This window comes from Mycteria americana, chromosome 4 (assembly GCF_035582795.1).
Source record: "Mycteria americana isolate JAX WOST 10 ecotype Jacksonville Zoo and Gardens chromosome 4, USCA_MyAme_1.0, whole genome shotgun sequence".
Taxonomy (NCBI): domain Eukaryota; kingdom Metazoa; phylum Chordata; class Aves; order Ciconiiformes; family Ciconiidae; genus Mycteria; species Mycteria americana.
Window position 1 is genome coordinate 8429039 of NC_134368.1, and position 20189 is coordinate 8449227.

General features: G+C 38.1%; 1 protein-coding gene across 7 annotated transcripts in view; it reads right to left on the reverse strand.

The window, feature by feature from the left end:
• CTBP1 (C-terminal binding protein 1) overlaps nucleotides 1-20189 on the reverse strand; it is a 251981-nt gene that overhangs the window by 44674 nt on the left and 187118 nt on the right. For 3 of the 7 annotated variants that reach the window (XM_075499569.1, XM_075499568.1, XM_075499570.1), the window contains exon 2: nucleotides 854-942. The exons of the other annotated variants lie outside the window; for them this stretch is intronic. In XM_075499569.1, the coding sequence (XP_075355684.1) occupies nucleotides 854-887 (34 nt within the window). In that variant the 5' untranslated portion in view covers nucleotides 888-942. The remainder of the gene's footprint in view (nucleotides 1-853; nucleotides 943-20189) is intronic. 7 annotated transcript variants of the gene reach the window in all.

A 20189-nucleotide genomic window follows, 5' to 3' on the forward strand; every position in this document is an offset into this window, starting at 1 on the left:
GTAGCAGCTATTCACCACACGGCTAACAGAAGAGTGCCTTTTCAGAGCTGCAATTTGGACTAGCTGCTCTTAGAAAAAGTCTCAAAACCTTATTCTAGGCCAGCTTTTATGGAAAAAATCTTGGAAACGTAAAAAGCAGCTTCCAGCTGCAGAACCCGACAGGAGGCCAGCCCCATGCACAAGCATTTCGAGTGACTGTGGCTCTCTCGCAAACCAGAGGATTAATGAACTTATCACCCAGCTTCGTTACCAAAACTTGAGAGGACGGCTCGTGAATTATTACCTCCATACCTCTGGCAGCATGGGGACTTACAAATTATCAGACCAACCCTGGCATGAGATGTATTTTTTTAATCTTGAAAGAAAAAGAAAAAAAGAGCTACCTAAGCAGGCTAGTTTCCTCCCCGCCCCCCAAATCCTACCTGCCCCTCCCAGCTCCTGAAACAAAGGTGCACCTTTGTGTACCACACGCCAAGGGGGAGAGTTGAAGCCAAAACCATTCGACATACTCACAACTGGAGGATAAGAAAGCTCTCCCTGACATACTCTAGACTGTTATAATTTATGTTAAACGTTTCGTAAAACAACCTTTTATGTTACCAACTGACAGTAACTGAAGTGATCACACTGCACAAATAATAGAGGTCTCAAAGCAGGCTGTCACCGTTTGCTGACATTAGAAAACATACCAAAACGAACAGGGTAAGCTATTAATGACGATTAACAATGTCATTTTCACATTTTTCTGCCACTGATGAATATAACATCATTAGGATCAGGAATGTCTCAAATAAGGCATACATGTTAAAAGTAAAGGACATTGTCAGGTTTGTAGGCCCAAAATTTGACCTACCTTTCATTTTCTTAAATCTGTTTGCAAAGTCCATGTAATTCTTTAAATGTGTTTTTCTTTTTTCAAAACAAATGCTTCAATTCTTTTTTCTGAAAAATACATCAATGCCAAAAAGCACAACACTTATCAGTAACCCTATAATGACAAACCAATATGCACATGAAATGGAGGACAGCAGCCTGGAAAAGGAGGGTTTTCATTTTCACGTTTCTGGGGATTCTTACAAGTGCAAAGATTAAATAAAGTAGGAAAAGTCCCTTGACAATGTCCTTTTAAAAGAATCTGTCCTACAAAACTTCCTTTATGCACTGTAAAACGTCAAAGTGATTTACGTTTTTAACAAAATGCTAACTACTGAAAAATCTAATCAATATTTACAAAAACAAGACCCCAAAATAACAGGTTGGACATTCAGCTAATTTACAATCTTGCACATGTAACATGAGACTAATCCCCTGTGGCATTTACCCATTTACCTTTATTTTATATTCTTACCTAGGCTGTAAATTCTCTCAGAGCTGTCACTTATTTACCATAAGCCCTCAAAAAAAAATTCATGTTTTTTTAAAAATAAATGCTAATATTAATTCAAGTAAGAACGAGTTGTCAAAACAAACAAAAAATATCCCACTCATAACATGAACACAGAAGCTGTTATGAATTAGATTTGCCAATATGCACTATTAAAATTCCTAGAAATGCCATACTTTAAAAACATATTTTAAGGTTCCTGACACATCATGCAATTTTAAATTTTGGACTTTGTTTTGGTAGTCTCATTGTTTTGTGCACTGTGACCTCAAGCGACGTTTAGATTCAAGGCAGAGAAAAAAACCTCTAAAACCAGTCAAGTAGAAATAAACTTTAAAGTACAATGCAGGTACACGGATCAGTAAAATGGATGCAAGAAAAAAAAGTGCTTACCACCCTTCAGTATTTTCATATTCAGCATATTTAGATTCTGAATACGCAACACAAAAATCTCCTGATTCCACCAGAACCAGAGCCAACACCTTTTGTCACCACCTTCAGTATGAGCAGGATGCAATTTCCCATGATTTGGGATGTCGGATTGAGGCAGAGGGGATGTGGGCAGAGGGGACAATATTTTTAAATAAAGAACACCAACAAGGGGTACATACAAAAAGGTGACAGCTAGCCTCGGAAGCCTGAATTACTTAGCAGATTAAATTTAATTTTGTTCTTTTCTCTTCTCATTTAATGTTTCTAACTACACTTCCTAAGATTTTAGGAACCTGCTGCAAGCCTTATCGAAATTAATAGGAACAATCGCAAACTGATTTTCATAGGAATAAGATCTGGACTTCATGATACAGCTAGAAGAGAAAACGAAGCATAAGCTTCACTTAAAACGTATGTGCAGTCTCTACTGAAGTCTACAGGGATCAGAGGTTAATGCTAAGCACACTGAAACTTAAGAGTTTACTGGAAGAGCATAGCTGATGAATACTATTGCACTCTATGCTTTTTGTTTACCCGAACTCAGTAAAAACAAGTCATCTTCCTTCTTTTCTTTTTAATTTGCAAGAGACCAAGAAAAATAAAAGTGGTTTCCGGTGCTGTGTTGACCCAATGATGTGCAGAGCAGTCACACCCACTTATATCCTCTTGCTAATTGTGAGGATTGAAATACACCCAGCCGCTCTCCAGGACATTCACAGCCCATTCCCTTACACAAAATATATAACCAACACCACTAGTATGTAATTTCCACCATAGACTTCCATGGTACTTAGATTTATACATCACATATTTTACCACCTCTCAGAAATGAGCGTGGGTAGCCAAGCAATTGCTACAGCATACAACACAAAGGACTCAACACAGAGTATTTTGAGACAACTATCTTACTTGATTTTTCCCTTTTGGCACAATCGAAACAAAGTAAGCCAACGATTTCTATTTCGAAAATCCCACACTTCCCTGCTGTTACTGGAACCTGAGTGTCACGATTCCGCATTACTTCTCCATATTCACACAGCAAGTAAACTTGCCATTCTCAGATATTAGGCTGATAAACGTGAGGAAATGAGTTTCTGTTGTGTTTTTAAATAGTGATCCCTAACCAGTCTTTTTTAAAGATCTAGTGATTCTGCTGTTATTTGTCTAACATCTGTCAGTATGCACACAAAATCCTAAATGTCTGTCAGGGTACAAAATACGAAGGTCCCACAAGGCACATCTTGAAACCCTATGATCAGAAATAAAGTTCCGTTAAAGGGAAACAAAATCATCTGTCAACATTTTCTATTACTACACATGTACTTCAAACATCCACGTGAAAACTAGAAGTATTTCACACCTGTCAAAAAATTACCCAAATTACATATTTGGAGCATGCTATAACGATACGCCTAATCTTAACTAATACTTTTGAAAATAAGACTGAAAACAATGTGAATCACACCTATTTATGTCAAACGAACAAGCAGCAATAGCACAATGCATTACTGTAAAATTTTTAATTGTCTATCATGGTTTAAAAAGCAAGCCTAATGACAACATTCAGTAACAACTATATCAAGTACTAAAAGGAGAAAGCGTTAAGCATCAGCAATAAAACATACACAAACCCCAACATTTTGAAGAAGCACTGCAAAGTAACATACATGAAAGCAAACCACAGAGAAAGGCAAAACATTGTAAAGGACCGAGCTTTCCCTGGATATGCAGCTTTTCAGTGCCTGGCCACAGTAAATACTTCACTCCGTTTCACGTATTTTTAGCTTTATTAAGTCGGGGGGGGGGGCAGAATAAATAAATCGACGCTGGTGGAGCTGCCCTAGCTGAGTACACTCCCATTAATCCCAGCTTCAGAGAAATTCTGGCTAAGGCTGCCAACTTTTGTTACTTACCCACAAGTTTTATGGTGACTGTGAAATGCCCCTGCCTGCGCATGCTGTGGCAAAAGCCACAAACTACTTGATAACTAACAGCAATCACTGCAGTGAAGCTCAGGACAATACCTACAAATTAAGAATCAAAGAACTTGAGAATGATGACACTCCAGCAGCCACGTTTGCCCGTAACTAACTATGGACATCAACTTCCCAGTTACTGATGGGGAAGTATCTCTAAAATACAGAGCAGAATGCATGAATCAAGCCTACATCAAGGATGTTCCCACAACGCACTATATGCTGGGTATGTATCAGGGTATACATCCACTGTCATCTTCTCCCAGGACAGTGATCATGGAGTAGGCCAATAATGGCAACTGGGGTGGAAACCACCTTAACACACACCCAAACTCTACTTTAAAATAGAACTGAGCTTATATTTCAGTCCATAAACTTTATAGGTTGGTGGGTGTGACTTAAAAAAAAAAAAAGCCAGAAAACTCCTGCTGACAGGAACTGGAAAAACAATCTGCTTCAACAATTGTAACAGGAGCAGAATGATTAACCCCCCGAGCCATTCCAGTAACAATATAGATCATGCCAAGACTTACTAAAACACTTTTCACAGAAGCAGCACTCCTGGAGATTTTGAGGACAACACTTAGGATGCAGAACACAAGTCTAGAACGGGTTGGCGAAACAGGGCCACGCTGCCATATGAAGTGAAATACATCAGTGGCCCTTATCCTCACTCTTTTCCCCATGTATTCAATATAAAGAAGCATGCAAGCATTGCTTTTTCTTTTTTAAATCATCTTATCAGAACTGGCATCTTGGCTGTGATTTTCATAAAAGCTGAACAGCCACATAATTTACATTTTAAAATGTAATACACTCAAGGAATGACTCTTGATTTGCTGGTAAAATATTATGTATTTGAACTATGAAGAAAAAAAGAAAACAGTAATTTTTTTTCTCTCCTCCAAAAATGTTTCTCCTACAGCAAGTTATTTTATTCCAGCAGGTTTGGGTTTTTTTTGTATTGTTTTAAACCACTGCCTGAGCTGTAAGTATGCTTTGGGAAAAAATACCGCTTTTTAGCATTGACAATACAACTGCTGTCAGAGTATTAATTTCACATTATGTTTTAAAGACACTGCCAAGGATTTATTACAGAATATAATTTCTGAATGTAGCCTGTCCTAACGGCTACTCTCTGTGCTTCTTTTCTCATATTTTAGATGTTGTACAGAATGCTGTCTCAGAGAAAGAAACCCAATAACCCGAGCGGAGCCAACATCAAAGGCTTCCTTTATTCTGATCCCAAACACTGAAAGCAATTTCTCTAACAGCACACCTGTACTTTGACCAAGAACGTTAAACTATTACCTGGGGCACTCCTTATTTTCCTTATCAAAAAGTCTGAAGATAAGCAAGTGTGGAGCCTTGGATAATCAAATTAGTTTCACAAGGTTTCTTTTTTTGAGGTCAGCAGAACACACTCGAATGACACTAAAAATAACAGTACGGAAGTATTTTACATATTGGCCACTGACCTCTCAATTTTCTTTGTAACTTCTTAACTTTTTGTATTATTATTTTGGGAAAGCATCTAATGTGATTCACCATCCTCTCAGCTGAACATCACAGTGCTGTATGTGTCAGCAATCCTCATAGTGGAAAAAAAAAATACTATGACTCTCTTGTTTAGGGATGGGAAGAAGGGAGGAGGGCTAGAAACTTTCTCTAAGATATACAGCTAAAACACTTTTAAAAAACCCAAATATATATATATCCCAGACTTTTAAGATCAGCATAATTAAAAAGGGACAACTCAACACAGTATGAAGATTTCTGGTAAACGAGGATAATAAACTCCCTCTTGAGTTACACTCCATTATGTTCTTCTGAAAACCAAAGCAACTCTGACGAACACTGGACCAGTGCAAACGGCTCCTTAAAGCTCTTTTTTCTCTCTCCCTTTTCGGTTCCTCCCACAGTCACTGACCTCTGCCGTTCTCTGTCAATATTAAGAAAATGGTTGATGATGATTACAAACCAAAGAACAGTTTTGCTGTAAAAATGAGAAAGTCTGGAGCATACTGAAATCAAGTCCTGCACCTCCCATCCAGGGTCATCTGCAGCCAAACCAAGCTTGAATAAATAGGATTTTCTGAAAAGATGTTCATTTTGAAGGTAAGCAAACAGGATGTATAAAAATGACAAGCTCACTGAGAATGGGCCAGTAACAACAGTCAAAGTGCCAAATAAAACAAGCAGTTTAAGGCAAAAGCTGGGTTTATATTATCATGTTACATTTAATCATAATATAATAAAAGTGTATGATGTAAGAGAGCTGTTGTACTGAGCTTTTCTTCAAGTAGAGTTTTGAGTTTCAATTACAAAGGCTCTGGTCCCAATATCACAGTTAAAGCTGTACTGAAAAACACAGTTAAAATCGGGAGTTATTCCCATGACTTGATGAGAGAAGCAAAATATTTCTTCCCACACAGACCACATACTAAAGGGTTTAGAGAAGCTTTTTGAACACTTTAAGTTGTTTCCACTGAACTGGTGAGAAGTCAGAAGTGCTTAAAAATGACCCATATTTGCATTTTTTCACTAGGCTTTATAATGTTTCTTTTAGTCTCTGTAGTTTAACCATTTTCAACTTGAAAAGGGTCTATTCACATGCATAAAAATGCTTTGTCTGCAGATAAAGGCTTCAAATTATAAATTTTTCAGGGCACAAATCATGTTCTATCTCTGTAAATTGCATAAAACATTTATCAGTACTAAAAACATCAGTTGCAAGAAAGTATTATAAAAGGAATTATTGACTCCATTATTAAGAGCTACAAAACCTTAAGGCAAAGGGCTACCCTTCATTCTTCACACAGGCAAGATTTCTGAACAGGTTATCTCTCCAACTGCATATTCTTGGTTTGATCGAGCACTGTATTTTGGAAAATGAATTCACTATTACATTTCCCAGCAAACAAAGTTAAGATGTCGGTTTGTAGCTTTATGCTAGCCTTTTCCGTGTATGCTTTATCTTAAAAAAATACACTTGTTACAGTTCCTGTGTCCCCCAATCTGCAGGCAGAGACATTTACAAAATCTGCCCACGGCACATATGTGCGTCACACAAATGTCATCTCCCCCTCTCACAGTGACAGCCTCAGACTTCTGCAGCGTTACAGTTTGTGAAAAACGGACAGTTACAAAAAATGGACCCCAGCAACTTCCTTTCAAAACAAAATATAGATTGACAACAGATTGAGAAGCAATTCGAATGGAAACCAGACCAATGCATTAGATGCAATAAAGAATTTCCAAAATAAGAAACATTGCTCTATGGTTTTTCTACATTTTCTGAAACGAGAAACAGGAGGGATGGCAGTAGCAGGATAAACAGCAGCGTGTTGAAAGGCTTGCAAGAGCATTATATTTCTAAAAGCAGACAGTCACAGGAAACACTCAAGTGACTTGGAATTTTATCATCCAAAGATAATCAAAGGATCACCGACTTCATGCAAGTAAACTCAAAGCGTATCTTGAAACTCGTTCTGTTGTTCAGAAAATGGACACGGCACAGAGAAAGATACTGGAAAGCAAGCCTAACTGCTTCCTGCTGGCTGTAATTTCTGAAAAAATGCGAGGGAACGACAGCTTAGTGCTTGCCCAGTGCAAGACAACAGCTATCAGATAACTCCCAGAAACCAAGAAAGCATTACGACTATTTTCCAGAATGTCATGGGAGAACATGAAGCTAATCCTTGCTCTCAAGATCGAGAAACAACAACAGAGCAACAGGTCTTCATACCACATTGTTTCCCTTATTTTCTGGATGCAAAGCAAACCAAATTAGTGCAGGCTTATCGCTGCAAAAGTAAAAAACCAGAAGTTATTACTTCTGCTCCCTAACTTTAGTTACTACCACTCTCTTTTTGCTTATTAGGTACTTTGATAACACAACTGTTATTTCAGAGGAAATTGTAGCTCTTACAATATTTTCTTCAGATCAATCTTTTCATTCTTTCTCCCCCTCCTGAGTCAGGATTGTCATCCCAGTTACAAAAGGGAGAGAAGAAACGAGTGCTGAGAATAGCAGATGAAATCTGGAAAATAACTCTCTCTAGTGAAAATTCTACATCCACAAGTAGCCCAGATGAGGGTCATTTATTAGGTCTGCACTGTAAACCAGATAAAACAAGGGACATACAAATAGTGAATAAGCTGGTGCTGGTCAAAGAGCTAAATGCTTTTAGAGGCAACTCCACCTGTGTGTTCTCATATTTTTGGAAAAATAATTAATTAGCATTATTTCTTAGAAAGTTTACACCACCACAATACATTGTGAAATGTGACCCTCGGGGGCTTTTCTGAGCTGCTACTCAAAGTTAACAATACTGATAGCATCCAGGCTTCTCACCCGTATTTTCATCAGAAATCTTCTTTCCAAGTTTTGAATGCTAGTGACTATAAAATTACCTTGCAGCAAGTTGCAACATATCATCATCTTAACAAAAGCATATTAAGATTCTTTTTATTGCATTATTACCTTGCAGACAACTTTGTTGTCTTCTAACTTCATACAATGCCTACCACAATCTCACAGCAGCCAAACGACTTGCAAAACAAACGGAGTTACTGAAAACTGCACAACTAATACAAGTTTTAGTCATTTTTTTCCTTTAAGGATATAAACTACTTCTAGTGACACTCCGACACCTGTCTGTGTTTTGATATATTTCTCCTCGTACTTGTTCTATAGGTACTTTCCAGAACACTTAGATAAAATACTCAATTTAAGCAGGACTATATATTCCTTAAAGCATGTTAACTACTTCATATAAAATTAATTACACTTTTGTCAAAAATATTTGAAGGTCAACACGATTAGTAGCTTAATTCTCTGGGAGGTCTGGCAAGCACCCACAGCAGAATATGGGAGGGCTTCCCAACAGAAGGGAAGCCTTTTATTTCAGTGAGTTCTGTATCCAACCTGTGAATAAATTAATTCAAGAAAGACGCTCTCTTCCTGTGGGAGAGCAGGGATCATGCAACAGCAAGTACACTTAACTTACTCACTTTGTCCTGAATTTTGCAGGCCACCTTATCACAAAACAATACAAGGCAACTAGCAAGTGCTACGTGAACTTAACATTTACCACCAGTCAGAACTAACAAGTTGTGAGTGCTGCAGGACACCAACCACGGACAACAATCTGGTTAAAGAATTAAAAACATGTAGAAAGAGGATATGCTGATTATGGAAAATTTAGTTCCAGAGAGAACATGCAAGAAGAGATCAATCTAAGCCAGAAAAGTTACAATTCCGTATAGGGATTAAGTGAATTATAGTGGGTTTTTTTCCCCCCCCAACGTGGTTCTCACTGCTGCCCTTCCTGGACCAGGAGTGCCATTAGGCACTTCAGGGAAGAATGGGGAGGGGGGGGAGGAAAAAAAAAAAAAAAAGTAGTTTACAACAGCCACAGAAGTGCATCTTGTCTCCAGTTACTCTGACAAGTACATTGAGATGATAAAAGGGTGGCACCCATTTATTTTTCACTCTTCTCTGTTAACAGACCCATTTGTTTATGAGAGAATGCAGGGGAAGGGGTGTGGGGGGAAGAGGGGAGAAATGGTTTTATTCTGTGCGTATGATGAGATATTGTCACACAGGAAGCGGCACGGCCTAACTTCTTTTCACAGCTGCATCACGGTTAGTAAAAATCTGATCTGTAAGCTGCTGAAAGCAAGACAAAAAGCCCTCATCTTCTGTACTAAACTCTCTTTCTTAACCTCCGAGAAAGCCGCTTGCAAGTAACTACAAGAAAGTGCTGAACAGTTTCGGTAGAAGGGTTTGGTATGAAGCAAACTATTTCTTTTTCCACTGAAGTTATTTAAAGAAAATATTAAATGTGAAAACATGGGGTTTACACCTATAGGGTTTTATTTGTTTTGTTTTCTGATTTTTTTTTTTAAACTGCTCAGAGGGAATGAGCCATATGGTTGCTGAGTAATACCATGAAATTCGTAACATAGGACTAGTGGCATGAACAACGTATTCCTAATCTGCAGATCCGTAGGTCTTTTACTGAATTTTGTCAAATCCTGCATAGATTTATGTTTTTTAAATTGAACTGCATGTACTTTAACTTGGGGAATAAAGAAAAAGCAATGCAGCAATACACCCGATAGGCCAGATGAGCCAATTATTTATTAAATATGTAAAACGGAGTTCAGAGCAGTATCAACTGAATGTTTGTTTTGCATGCTCCCTATGAAATGGTTAGCGAAACAAAGTGTTTGAAGTCTGGAATGGGATGGAGAAGTATGAGCCAAAGTAAATTAATTCAAATCTTATTTTTATTCTGCATATCCAACCTGTATAAAGGTCTTCGGACAACAGTCTGTAGCTATTAGAAATTAGAATGAGATTAAATCTCATCCTAAAGAACTTGAAAGCAACTACACTGAAAGTAGACAGTCTGCACCTGCTTATAGCAGGTCTTAAATTAGATATTTAGTTATCTATACTTAAAATAGTATGTATTCAGATACAGTTTCAAATTTCTATAAATGTGAACAAACACTAAGACTCTAACTATTCTTCATGATGAAGATGTGTGAAAGTGCTACTTGTTCTTCTCCAAGCAGCAATCGCTGCAGCATACCATCACGTCACCATGAATACTGCTGCAATCATTATAAACAAAAGTCTACAAGTTCACTTTTGCCAGCATTGAGGAATTTCAGGAGCTGCTGCAAACTCCACTAACTGAAGTCACAACATGCCAACGAAAGTATTCCCCCACTTTCCTCAGTACTGATCAAAGTAAACCTCTAACCTTTTTCAAGTGAAATTCAGCAAAGCCCTACAAGGAAACAGAGCTCTCTTGAAATAAAAAAAAGGAAAGGTAACATCAATAAATACGTTAATAAAAAAAGAAATCGAGTGGTGTGACTGCATTACTGAAAAGTGTCACACACTTTGCGGGCTTAAGCTAAGATGTGGTGTTTGGCTTTGTTTCACTGATTCTGTTGAGTTATATGTATAAAAATAATTTTTAGACAAAGTACTGTCTTAATACAGTGTACATGATGCAGCAGAGTATTTTTTTTCCTTCTTTAAAAAAAAAAAGAGTACATTTTCCCCTCTAAGACAGAAAGAAAGATAATTTACGTTGCATTGGAAAGCATGCAAGTATTAATGATGGGGAATGATGAAGAACATAAATGGTTTCCATTTTCACATTCAAAAACAAGTACCTGCAAATTAATGCTAAAAGCAACTGGCCTATAAAGCAGCCATGTTTCCATGCCAACTGATCACAGAAATACATATAATTCAACAACAAAAAAAAAAGAATAACCTACAAAACAAGAAAATAAAAAGAAAGCAGAAGTGCTAGAAATCAAGATCCTGACCATACCCAACTATTTTACAAGAATAGCAAAGAATACAACAAAGAATGCAATTTAAGACGTGAATGGTATACAGCTAATGGCACTTCATCATTACAATACTTCTAAAAGCTGTCATTCTCTAGTCAACAAGAAAAACAGGATACAGAACACCTCTATTAAGAAGGAGGGAACACTCGTACAATAGTAGCAATTCTTATGGAGGTTTCACAGTTGGTACACCCGAAAGCGCAAGTTACTATTCAGTGCACATCTTTCATTAGGATTTTATTTTTTGTCTTTATCTAAGAAGGTCTCACTTTGTTCCTTATTCACAGTGAGTTGAACTGGGGTTCTGCAATCAGTCAGCAGAGCTGCTGGCACAGTAAGGCAGTCCGCTATTTGAGTATTAGTTGCAAAATCAAGCACATTAGGAATGAGCAGATATGTATCTGCACACAAGCAGCTCACATAACAATGTGCACATACATATCTGATGGAATTAAAATTTTGTATGTGTATGAGCAACTTCAACTTCACAATCGATAAAAAGATGCTACCACTTTCTGTACTACAGCGAAAAAAAAAGTTCATACGTGGCGTATATGTTCCACATATGTATGCATTTGTATGTGGAAAAGACAGAGTTATTTTAAGTAAGGAAGCTTAGAAATATTGAATAGAGAAGAATGCTACAGATCTAAATATAGCCCATTCCAAGATACTGACATTTACATGCAATAAAAGCAGCAGTTCAAGTATTTGTTCTTTAAAACCTAGAGAAATAAATAATCTCCAACTAAAAGGTCCATAAAACCTCTGTTCTAAATGAATACAAACTGAAGACAGGGACAATAAATTTCCAATTCTTAATATGTCTTTATTTTATCAAGTAAGCAACAGTGCTTTTCTTCCTATTTAGTTCCTGAAAACATATTAAAAGGCATTAGAGGCTTAAAACAGATGAAAAATCATGGTCACAAAACTGGAAGTAGGAAATCCCACCATTAATGCATTTTAGTGCATTTGAATTTTATTGTTTTGCTGCATTTTGCATGAATAGGGAACAGAAAATTACAAGTGCTTGTACCCATCCTACTGACTTCATATTTATGTGAACATACAGATTATGGAACAACGGGCCTACACACTGCATGGGAAAATGCAAAGTTTACATTAAATGATTTTTAGGTTCTTTTACTAGCTTCAGTCTGTGTAGGGACCTCAGTGACACCAGTGGATAAAAGGGAATAATTATATGTCCACGTTCCAACCTATCCAGGTAGCATGAAAGATTAAGGGTTTCACCAGACTTTCTTCCTCTGTCAGTTCAGAATTCACTAAGAACTGAATTTTCAGATGTGACAGTTGCTTGCTGCCATCTTAAGCATCGATAATAGAAACCATGCATTTTCTAGGAAAAACTTTGCCATTTAAAGGCAAAAAAAAAAAAAAAAAAAGCTGGTAGAAAAGACCTAAGGTGAAAAACCATTAAGTCACTAAGATGATTTTTTAACAAGAACAGTGTTTATATCACAGCCCACAAAAACTGCAGATTAAACATTTGGCATCTCTGAAATTCTCTCTGTTTCTGACTGCCTTTCCCCAACCTTTACCTAAGGTTGGCCACAGCTAACTGACCCAGCATTACTGTAGTTTTTGTAGAGGCTGAAAAATGATAATTTATCTGGGTGGAGAGGCCACAGTTTCTGCAGAGTAGAAATTGTATAAACTATTAGTTTGAGGCAGTACACACTAAATTCCCGTTTGGGATCCAAAAAAAAAAAAAAAAAAAAAACCTACACATATGCTTAAGACACATTGAATATTCCTAATTGATAAAACTATATGCAAAGTTATGCACTTCACAATAACCTTTGCAGTACGTAAACTGTTCGGCAACTCTGAAAGTACAAAGATATGAATTCTGACAGGGAAAAATGTATTTTAATAAATTCCTGTCAATCTTTAATATTATAAAAATTACCCCTACTCAGAACAGCAGTGGCAACTGAAAGCTGTCAGTCAGCGACAGAGCAACAGTACCTGCACACTCAGCTCCATGCTTCCCTGACAATTTATTCCTGCTACGTTTTGGAAGGACCAGCAGTGGCAAAGCAGAGTAAGACGAAAGGTCAGTTCAGCTTCTCAGACCTTCACCTCTTTTCATCTATTGTCAAAGAGACCCTATTGTTGTACAAATACCTTTCTACTTTTTGAAAGCTTCTGGAAGTTAGTTTTGTACTAGCTACATCGTTTCACTACTGTGTATGAAATCATCTGGAGAGCACATCAATTTTTCATATAGCATTGCCTTGGGCAAGATCCTAAATGGTAACAGAGCAGAAGACTCCATGTTATTTAAATATAAACAGGAGAACAATAATGAAATAAAAAAAAATAAATCATTGTCAACAGAGCAACAACTGCGAGGGAAAACAGCAACAATTTCATGTTCAGCAACACTTCTCCCATAGCCTTGGCCAGCACAGTCTGTTTATATAAATGAAAGAAAGAATGCTGCCCTGAACTTGCCCATTATCCCACAGAAAAGGTATTGTGGGAATGTCAACTTTCACCTGGCTGACTTCCAGATGCCGGCAGGAAAAAACGCCCTTTTAAAATTTTAGCCAACTGAAGAATACCCCACATTTTTCACATTTTCCAATTATTCCAAGTTATGTATAAACTAACACGGGCCTCGAAGTAAATCCATATAAAATGGACGTAATAAGATGATCGACTCCTCTGCAAAAGAATGAATCAAAGGGTCTCATGTCCAAACCAAACAGCCGGTATCGTATTTCACAAACCACAACAGCTTTTGAGAAAGACAGTGCATTTCTAGAATAGCAGAAATGTTTGCAATGTCCGTAAGAGCACTTACTGGACAATGCGAGTAGGAACTAAAAAAAGTGCCATCCTGATGTCAGCAACGCAGCCCCATGCTGTGATGCAGACCTGGTACCATGTGACAACGATGTCGTTTGAAGCCTGCATTCTGTCATACAATTAACAAGAGAGAAATGCATCTCACTATGCATCTAATACCTGAATGGGCCCCACGACAGAAACTGCAATGCTGAAGAGAGCCAGGCACAGCAACTGAGTGGCCTGGAGAAGACCCCCAAACAAAACGAGCAATAATCCCCTTTCTGTTTTAAACAGAAGGCATTTTTCTTGCTCTTTTCCATCTGGCACTTCAAGTAGCTGTCTTTACTTAACAGTCATCTTGAAGTTTTTAATAGTTGTACAATGTGCAAACTCAAACCGAAAGAAATTATCCCTTACTTCTTCTCTTCCAAAGTTCAACTGCTAAGTAAAAATAGTTCACAGTCATGTCTCTGCTCCAAGCCCTCATATCTCAGCAGGAGCAAGAGCACTCGGTGCTAGCGTAACATCCCCATATTTCAGTGCACAGCACATGGAGCCGCAGCCTCATCACTTACCAGTATTTTGCTCGTTTGTTTGCATGCATGTTCTGTCAAGCTAATTTGTGAAATACAACTTCCCAATTCAAATATACGGGAGGGGTTTTTTGCTGTTTAAAGAGGAAGAGCTTTAATGGTGGAAAGTACATTTTTAATTTTAAAAAAGTAAGCCCTTGAATCACAGCAGAATGTTTTGTACAGCGTTGCGTTCAGTCAAGCCACAGGTTGTCTTTTTATTAAGCACATTTACCTTAATTCAGTTCACAGCTGAAAGTACACTGCCTCCCAAACCATTTCCCTACGATAAAAAAAGACACAAACAAGACCTACCAAGCACCTCCTCAAAGCACCATTAGCAACAGAATCCTACTCTAATTTGGTACCGTTTCCAACAGATCCTAGAGAGCTTTCCCAGGTAACCTCGCCATCACTGCCTGCGCTGAATGCACGGTGGGACTGGGCACGGAGAAGTGAAGTGAATTATCCCAGGTCACTCCTGAGGCTACTCGCAAGTGTGGGAAGACCACCAAGACCAGCTGGGCCATTCCACTGCCAGTTAGCACATTTGCTAGCACTGCTGTCTCTGCTTCCCCGCTCTTTCAGTTCTCCTGTCAATAATTAGACCAAATTTGCCCTGAAAGCAACCCTGCACTTCACTTTACTTCAGTACTTAAGTAAGATTTTAAGTAATGTAAAACTTCTTGTATAACCAAAGGAAAAAAAGAGAAAGGCTTCAAGAAGGTGATTTAGTTCTCATGTAGGACATTAACTTCTGAACAGAGGTGCTTCTAGAGAGGTACAAATCCCAGACAAAGAAGTTGTATTTATGCTCAAGTATGCTTGTAAACCAGAACACAAATACCCAATATAAAGTCATTGCAAAGTACCATGTTTTGATTTGGTTTTGCTGATTCCTAAATATCTTAATGCAAATGTGAAATAAACCTAGTTTACACTTAAACAAGAGTTCAGACATGCTTGCACTAGCTTAACTAACCTGATTTAAAATTGTACTTAATTAAATGTGAGCAGTTTCCCAGGTATCATATGGCCTATTCATGGACTGCTTCTTTCACTATGCACTTGTGTGATCAAAGAAATCTTAGATATAGCAGATGAGGTTATTTACTATTTATAAAAATAATCACTGTTTAATGTTCTTTTTGGAATTAGTCTTGTAAAATGAAAACGAATTTTTACTAATTCTCTTTGAAAATCTGAGAGAGAATTAGATGATTTTTGAGATCCTTTTTTTCCTGCACAAAAAAAAAAATCCCCTCCTGCCAATAAATCTTTAGGGCATTTCAATTGCTGCTAGAATTCTGTAAACCACACTTTGAAAAATTCATAATTTCTGTAAGACAGTATCCCCAGGACAGTCAAAAAACCCAAACTTTATTTTCAGTTTCTTGGTTTTTTTTTTTCTTCCTTTGACTCTTTGTGGGTATAAGAAAATATTTTCTATTTATGTATTTGTTAACAGATTTTTTAAATGTAGTTTTTTAAAACAAAGCCACAAAGCTCAGAAAAATTGCTAACAAAATTTAACAGGCTTAAAAACAAGTCCAGAGTGAAGATGCTAGCAAAGTTATGAAAACAAATGCAAAATTGTAATATTCACAGTACTTCAGGTTCTAAATTACCAACTCAATGCAATATACTGTTTTGTACTTTCTTTATTCACAGGACTAAGAAAATAAGGTTCATCATTTTGGAAAGTCCTCATAATCCTAGTTCTTTCAACTGAGTGACAGAACTTGCTCCTCAACTGCAAGTACCGAGCCAAACCAGTCTTTGGACAAAATTTTAACAAAAACGTTATACTGTAATAATTTGGGCTTAGTGTGTAGGATGCAGCCAGGATCTTACAGGTTTGTAAGCCCACTCCAATTCCCCTTGATATCAACTGGAAGCTGAATAACTCAACATCCTGCAGGATCAAAATCCGCTAGGAAAGGAAAAGTTGTGCCTGCAGCTTACTGTTCTCCAAATTCCTACTTAAAACCCCTTTTTATTGCTTGCTCTAAGGAGATAGTTCTCACTGCTGAATACATAATGCTAGATTTAAATTTTAGATGGCTGCGGGGCAGTCATGAGATAAATACCAAGTGTATTTGTATGCCTCTGTATTTACAGTAAGAAGGAAAGTCATCTGGATTCAAGGATTCAAAACATGAAACCTTTTGAACAAAGACATGGTAAGAGAAAGCCTTGAACAGAGGACTGCCAAATACAAACAACATAGACAACCAAACCCAAAAGGCAATGTATTGTGAAACCCTTTCAAAACCATATAATACTATGGGAATTAAGTAAACTTAAAACTCCCCTGCAATACTCTCGTCATAGCTAATTTGTGATTTCCTGTACGCTCAGTACTAACAGTACAATGGAGCCTCTATTGTGAGCCTCCTCCCACAAGCTTTTAAAAAAAATGCAAGACATTCTTTTTATCTAGACTGGCATGGCTAAAATACATCCAGCTCTATACAGATAAAAGGTTATTTTCTTAGATGTTGCTTTTTCTTGCAAAAATAAAAAATAAAAATCTGCTGTCTGGTTGTGCTGAGTTCCAAGTTCACAAAGGAGTAAGGCTTCGGTGGCTAAACTGCTGATGACAAACCTCAACCACAGCAGATGTAAGAAGCCACTTTAGTTTTAGGATAACAAGGAAAGGTTCCACATTAAGAACTATCTGCAAATTCGACGCAATTCAAATAGGCTTTGACAGCCTCACAGGAGCTGAAAAATCAACAAAAATTTGACAGAACCAAGGAATAAAGCGACTGGAGTATTAACTACAAGTCTTGATTGAGGGTGAAGGTAATAAGTCCTTTAGGTGCAAGTAACTGGTTTATAGAGGTACTGAAAATTGATATTGCATTTTTTCATCTTAAAGGATCCTGAAAGCTAATGCAAATGAACAAAAATGAACAGGACTTTCCACACCAAAAGCTGGTAGCAGAAATGAAAGACAGTAATCGTGGCACAAGGCAGTCTAGGAAAGGAGCACAACTAGCGGAGGCAGACTTTTAGCATGCAGGAGAGAATTTGGTGAGGATGCAAAATAAAACCTAAAATGCTGCAGTGGCTTTGGTCAGTATCTTAATGACCTGTCGTAGCCAAGAAATAGTATATTAAGATAGAGAAAGACTTCGCTAGCCAGTTCCAGTCAGCATGGGAATGTAGACATACAACACTGAATTACTGAAGATCCCTTCTCAGCAATGCTGGTTATGTGAACAGGAAAATCAACACAAGAAATGTTGTGATACACATTAATACTATTCAGTGAAGCACTAGACACACATTAAGGTGGTTGGTAGACCACAAATGTGAAAACGCTCATTATCTGGTTGAAAATAAACAGTTTAACATATCTGGTACAACACATTAAAGAGAAAAAATATTTAAATATCAGTTTAAGAGTTTGGAGACTGGCTTGTGGTTATCTCTGCTAAACACTTTTGTCCTGCATGACTCTGCAAAGGTTAAAGCTACATACTCAGCAAGAGACAAACTGGCTGCAACCATCTAATGAAATTTGACTCATCTGGGAATTTTGATGAAGTGCTCCACACCACTGTTTCTGCTAAGCCATACATTTTCTGTATGGGACTGAGAGTGCCATCCTGCAAATAAGCAACAGTAATGTTGGACAGTTCGGCTTAAAATAGAGGGTTATTTCTGAAAATCCATAGTCAGGTAAAAATCCCACAGAAGCCAACAGAAATTCTGCAATTTTAAAGTAAAGGTACTGGGATCTGCACCAATGGCAAAGACATTACTGTCAGCCCCCAGCAGCACCTCTCGCTGACTACAGGCATGACTAACAGCTGCCTGGGGCAGCACTCCCTTCCTGCAAATCCTCCTGCGGATCAGCCCAATCTGACTGGAGAGCACACATCTTAAGATAGTTCCTTTCTGGCTCATTTGCCCAACTTCTGACTCACCCAGGGGCTACGATGACATTCTGCAGAGTGAAAAAAAAAGTATGTGTAGTAGAAGATGATGAAAATACCCTGCAGTGCTGCTTCTCTCCTGGCTTTCTTCTGAGTTCTGACTCACCAGTGCACTGGCCGAGCATGATGCAGGACAGCACATTGGCCACTCCTCTGCTTGGCCAGGGACAGGGCTTTATGGCACACGGTGTACGCTCTGGCCATAGGAAAGGAATACAGTTCAATGGGAATGCAGCAGGGAGAGCCCTGGAGAGTTGGATTTGCCATTCCTGCTGTCACCAGAAGGCAGCCATAGGCTAATTCCTATTCATAATGTTTGGAGGATGGGAGAGAGGGACAATCCCCAACATGGCAGCAGCAACAGCAGTCAGCCTGGCTTTCCAAGGCTCCAACACGAGCAAAATAGAAAGCAGAACCCCTCTCTTTTGCTGCCCCTAGAACTCAGCTTTCCTAAAGCATTATCTACTTTACCTGTGTTTGGACTCTGCTCTGACTGTCCAACATGGATGAGGGCCTACATCCCTTTCGCACAAGACCGGACACATTTAGGTAAACGTGCATAACACTGGGCTGCCCAGCGTGGTTTCCCAACTACAGACGTTTCTCGCTTCTGAAGGTCACGTGCCAACCGAGCACACAAGGTGGCAAAAGCAACACTTGCTTTAAAAGGCAGCAAAACAGTTACGCTCTTGTCATGTTCTGCAAGGTAGCGTGAGAATTAATTGCAAAGCTTCCAGCATACCCCGCTGGGATGGACCTCTCACTGCTCTTATCACAGGGTGTGACCACGTACGACAGCACAAGATGGAATCTATCAAAAAATATTGGGGCCGTTCAGGAAGACTGTTAGTGCACATCCAACAATAAGATATTTGGGCTGCACACAGGAATTTGGAATTGTGACTCAAGTCAAGTAAGAAGTGTTTCTCTCCTTCCTTCCTTTTTTTGTGAGTTGGCATCAGAGCTCCCCTAAAAAGCCTAAAAGGAGAGGAGGGGTAACGTGGTGAGTTCCGGCATACATACAGAGTCAGAAAGCGTGAACAACTTTCACTGCAGACTTATGTAACTTTGCCGGTGGTGACACAACTCGCTGAAAGTGATTTGGGCACGAATAAGGGACATCTACTAAACCATAAATAGAACTATTAAAATATGCCTTAAAATACCTAACGTAAAACAAAATTATATAATCACATTACCTCGCGTTTTAATACTAAAGCTACAAAGCCTTCATATGTAACAGAAGTAAAAACCTTTCCATTAAAAAAAAATGCCTCAGCTTCACAATTACTCTGAACAATTGTCCCCAGCCCCGAGGCCAGCTTTTTCTGCTTTCTGTAGAGAATCCCTTCTGGCAGGTACACTGCAAGAAGTTCCTCCAAAAGCCCCTTGAAAAAGGCAGGTATAATAAAAGATGAAAATGCAGAGATGAGCAACGGTCGTCCAAAATAAGTATCAACATGAAACATGCTATAGCATTAGCAATGTTTAGTTCAAAGAAAAAAAAAAAAATCAAACAATGTCAATTTTCAATTATGTTGATTAGACACAAACTGGATAATTAGTAAATGGAATAATAATGCAGGAAACATGATACGTTTGAAATGAAATGACAAAAATGTTTCATAAAAGAGACAAGTTAATTTATAATCGTCTTTGAAAACTAAAT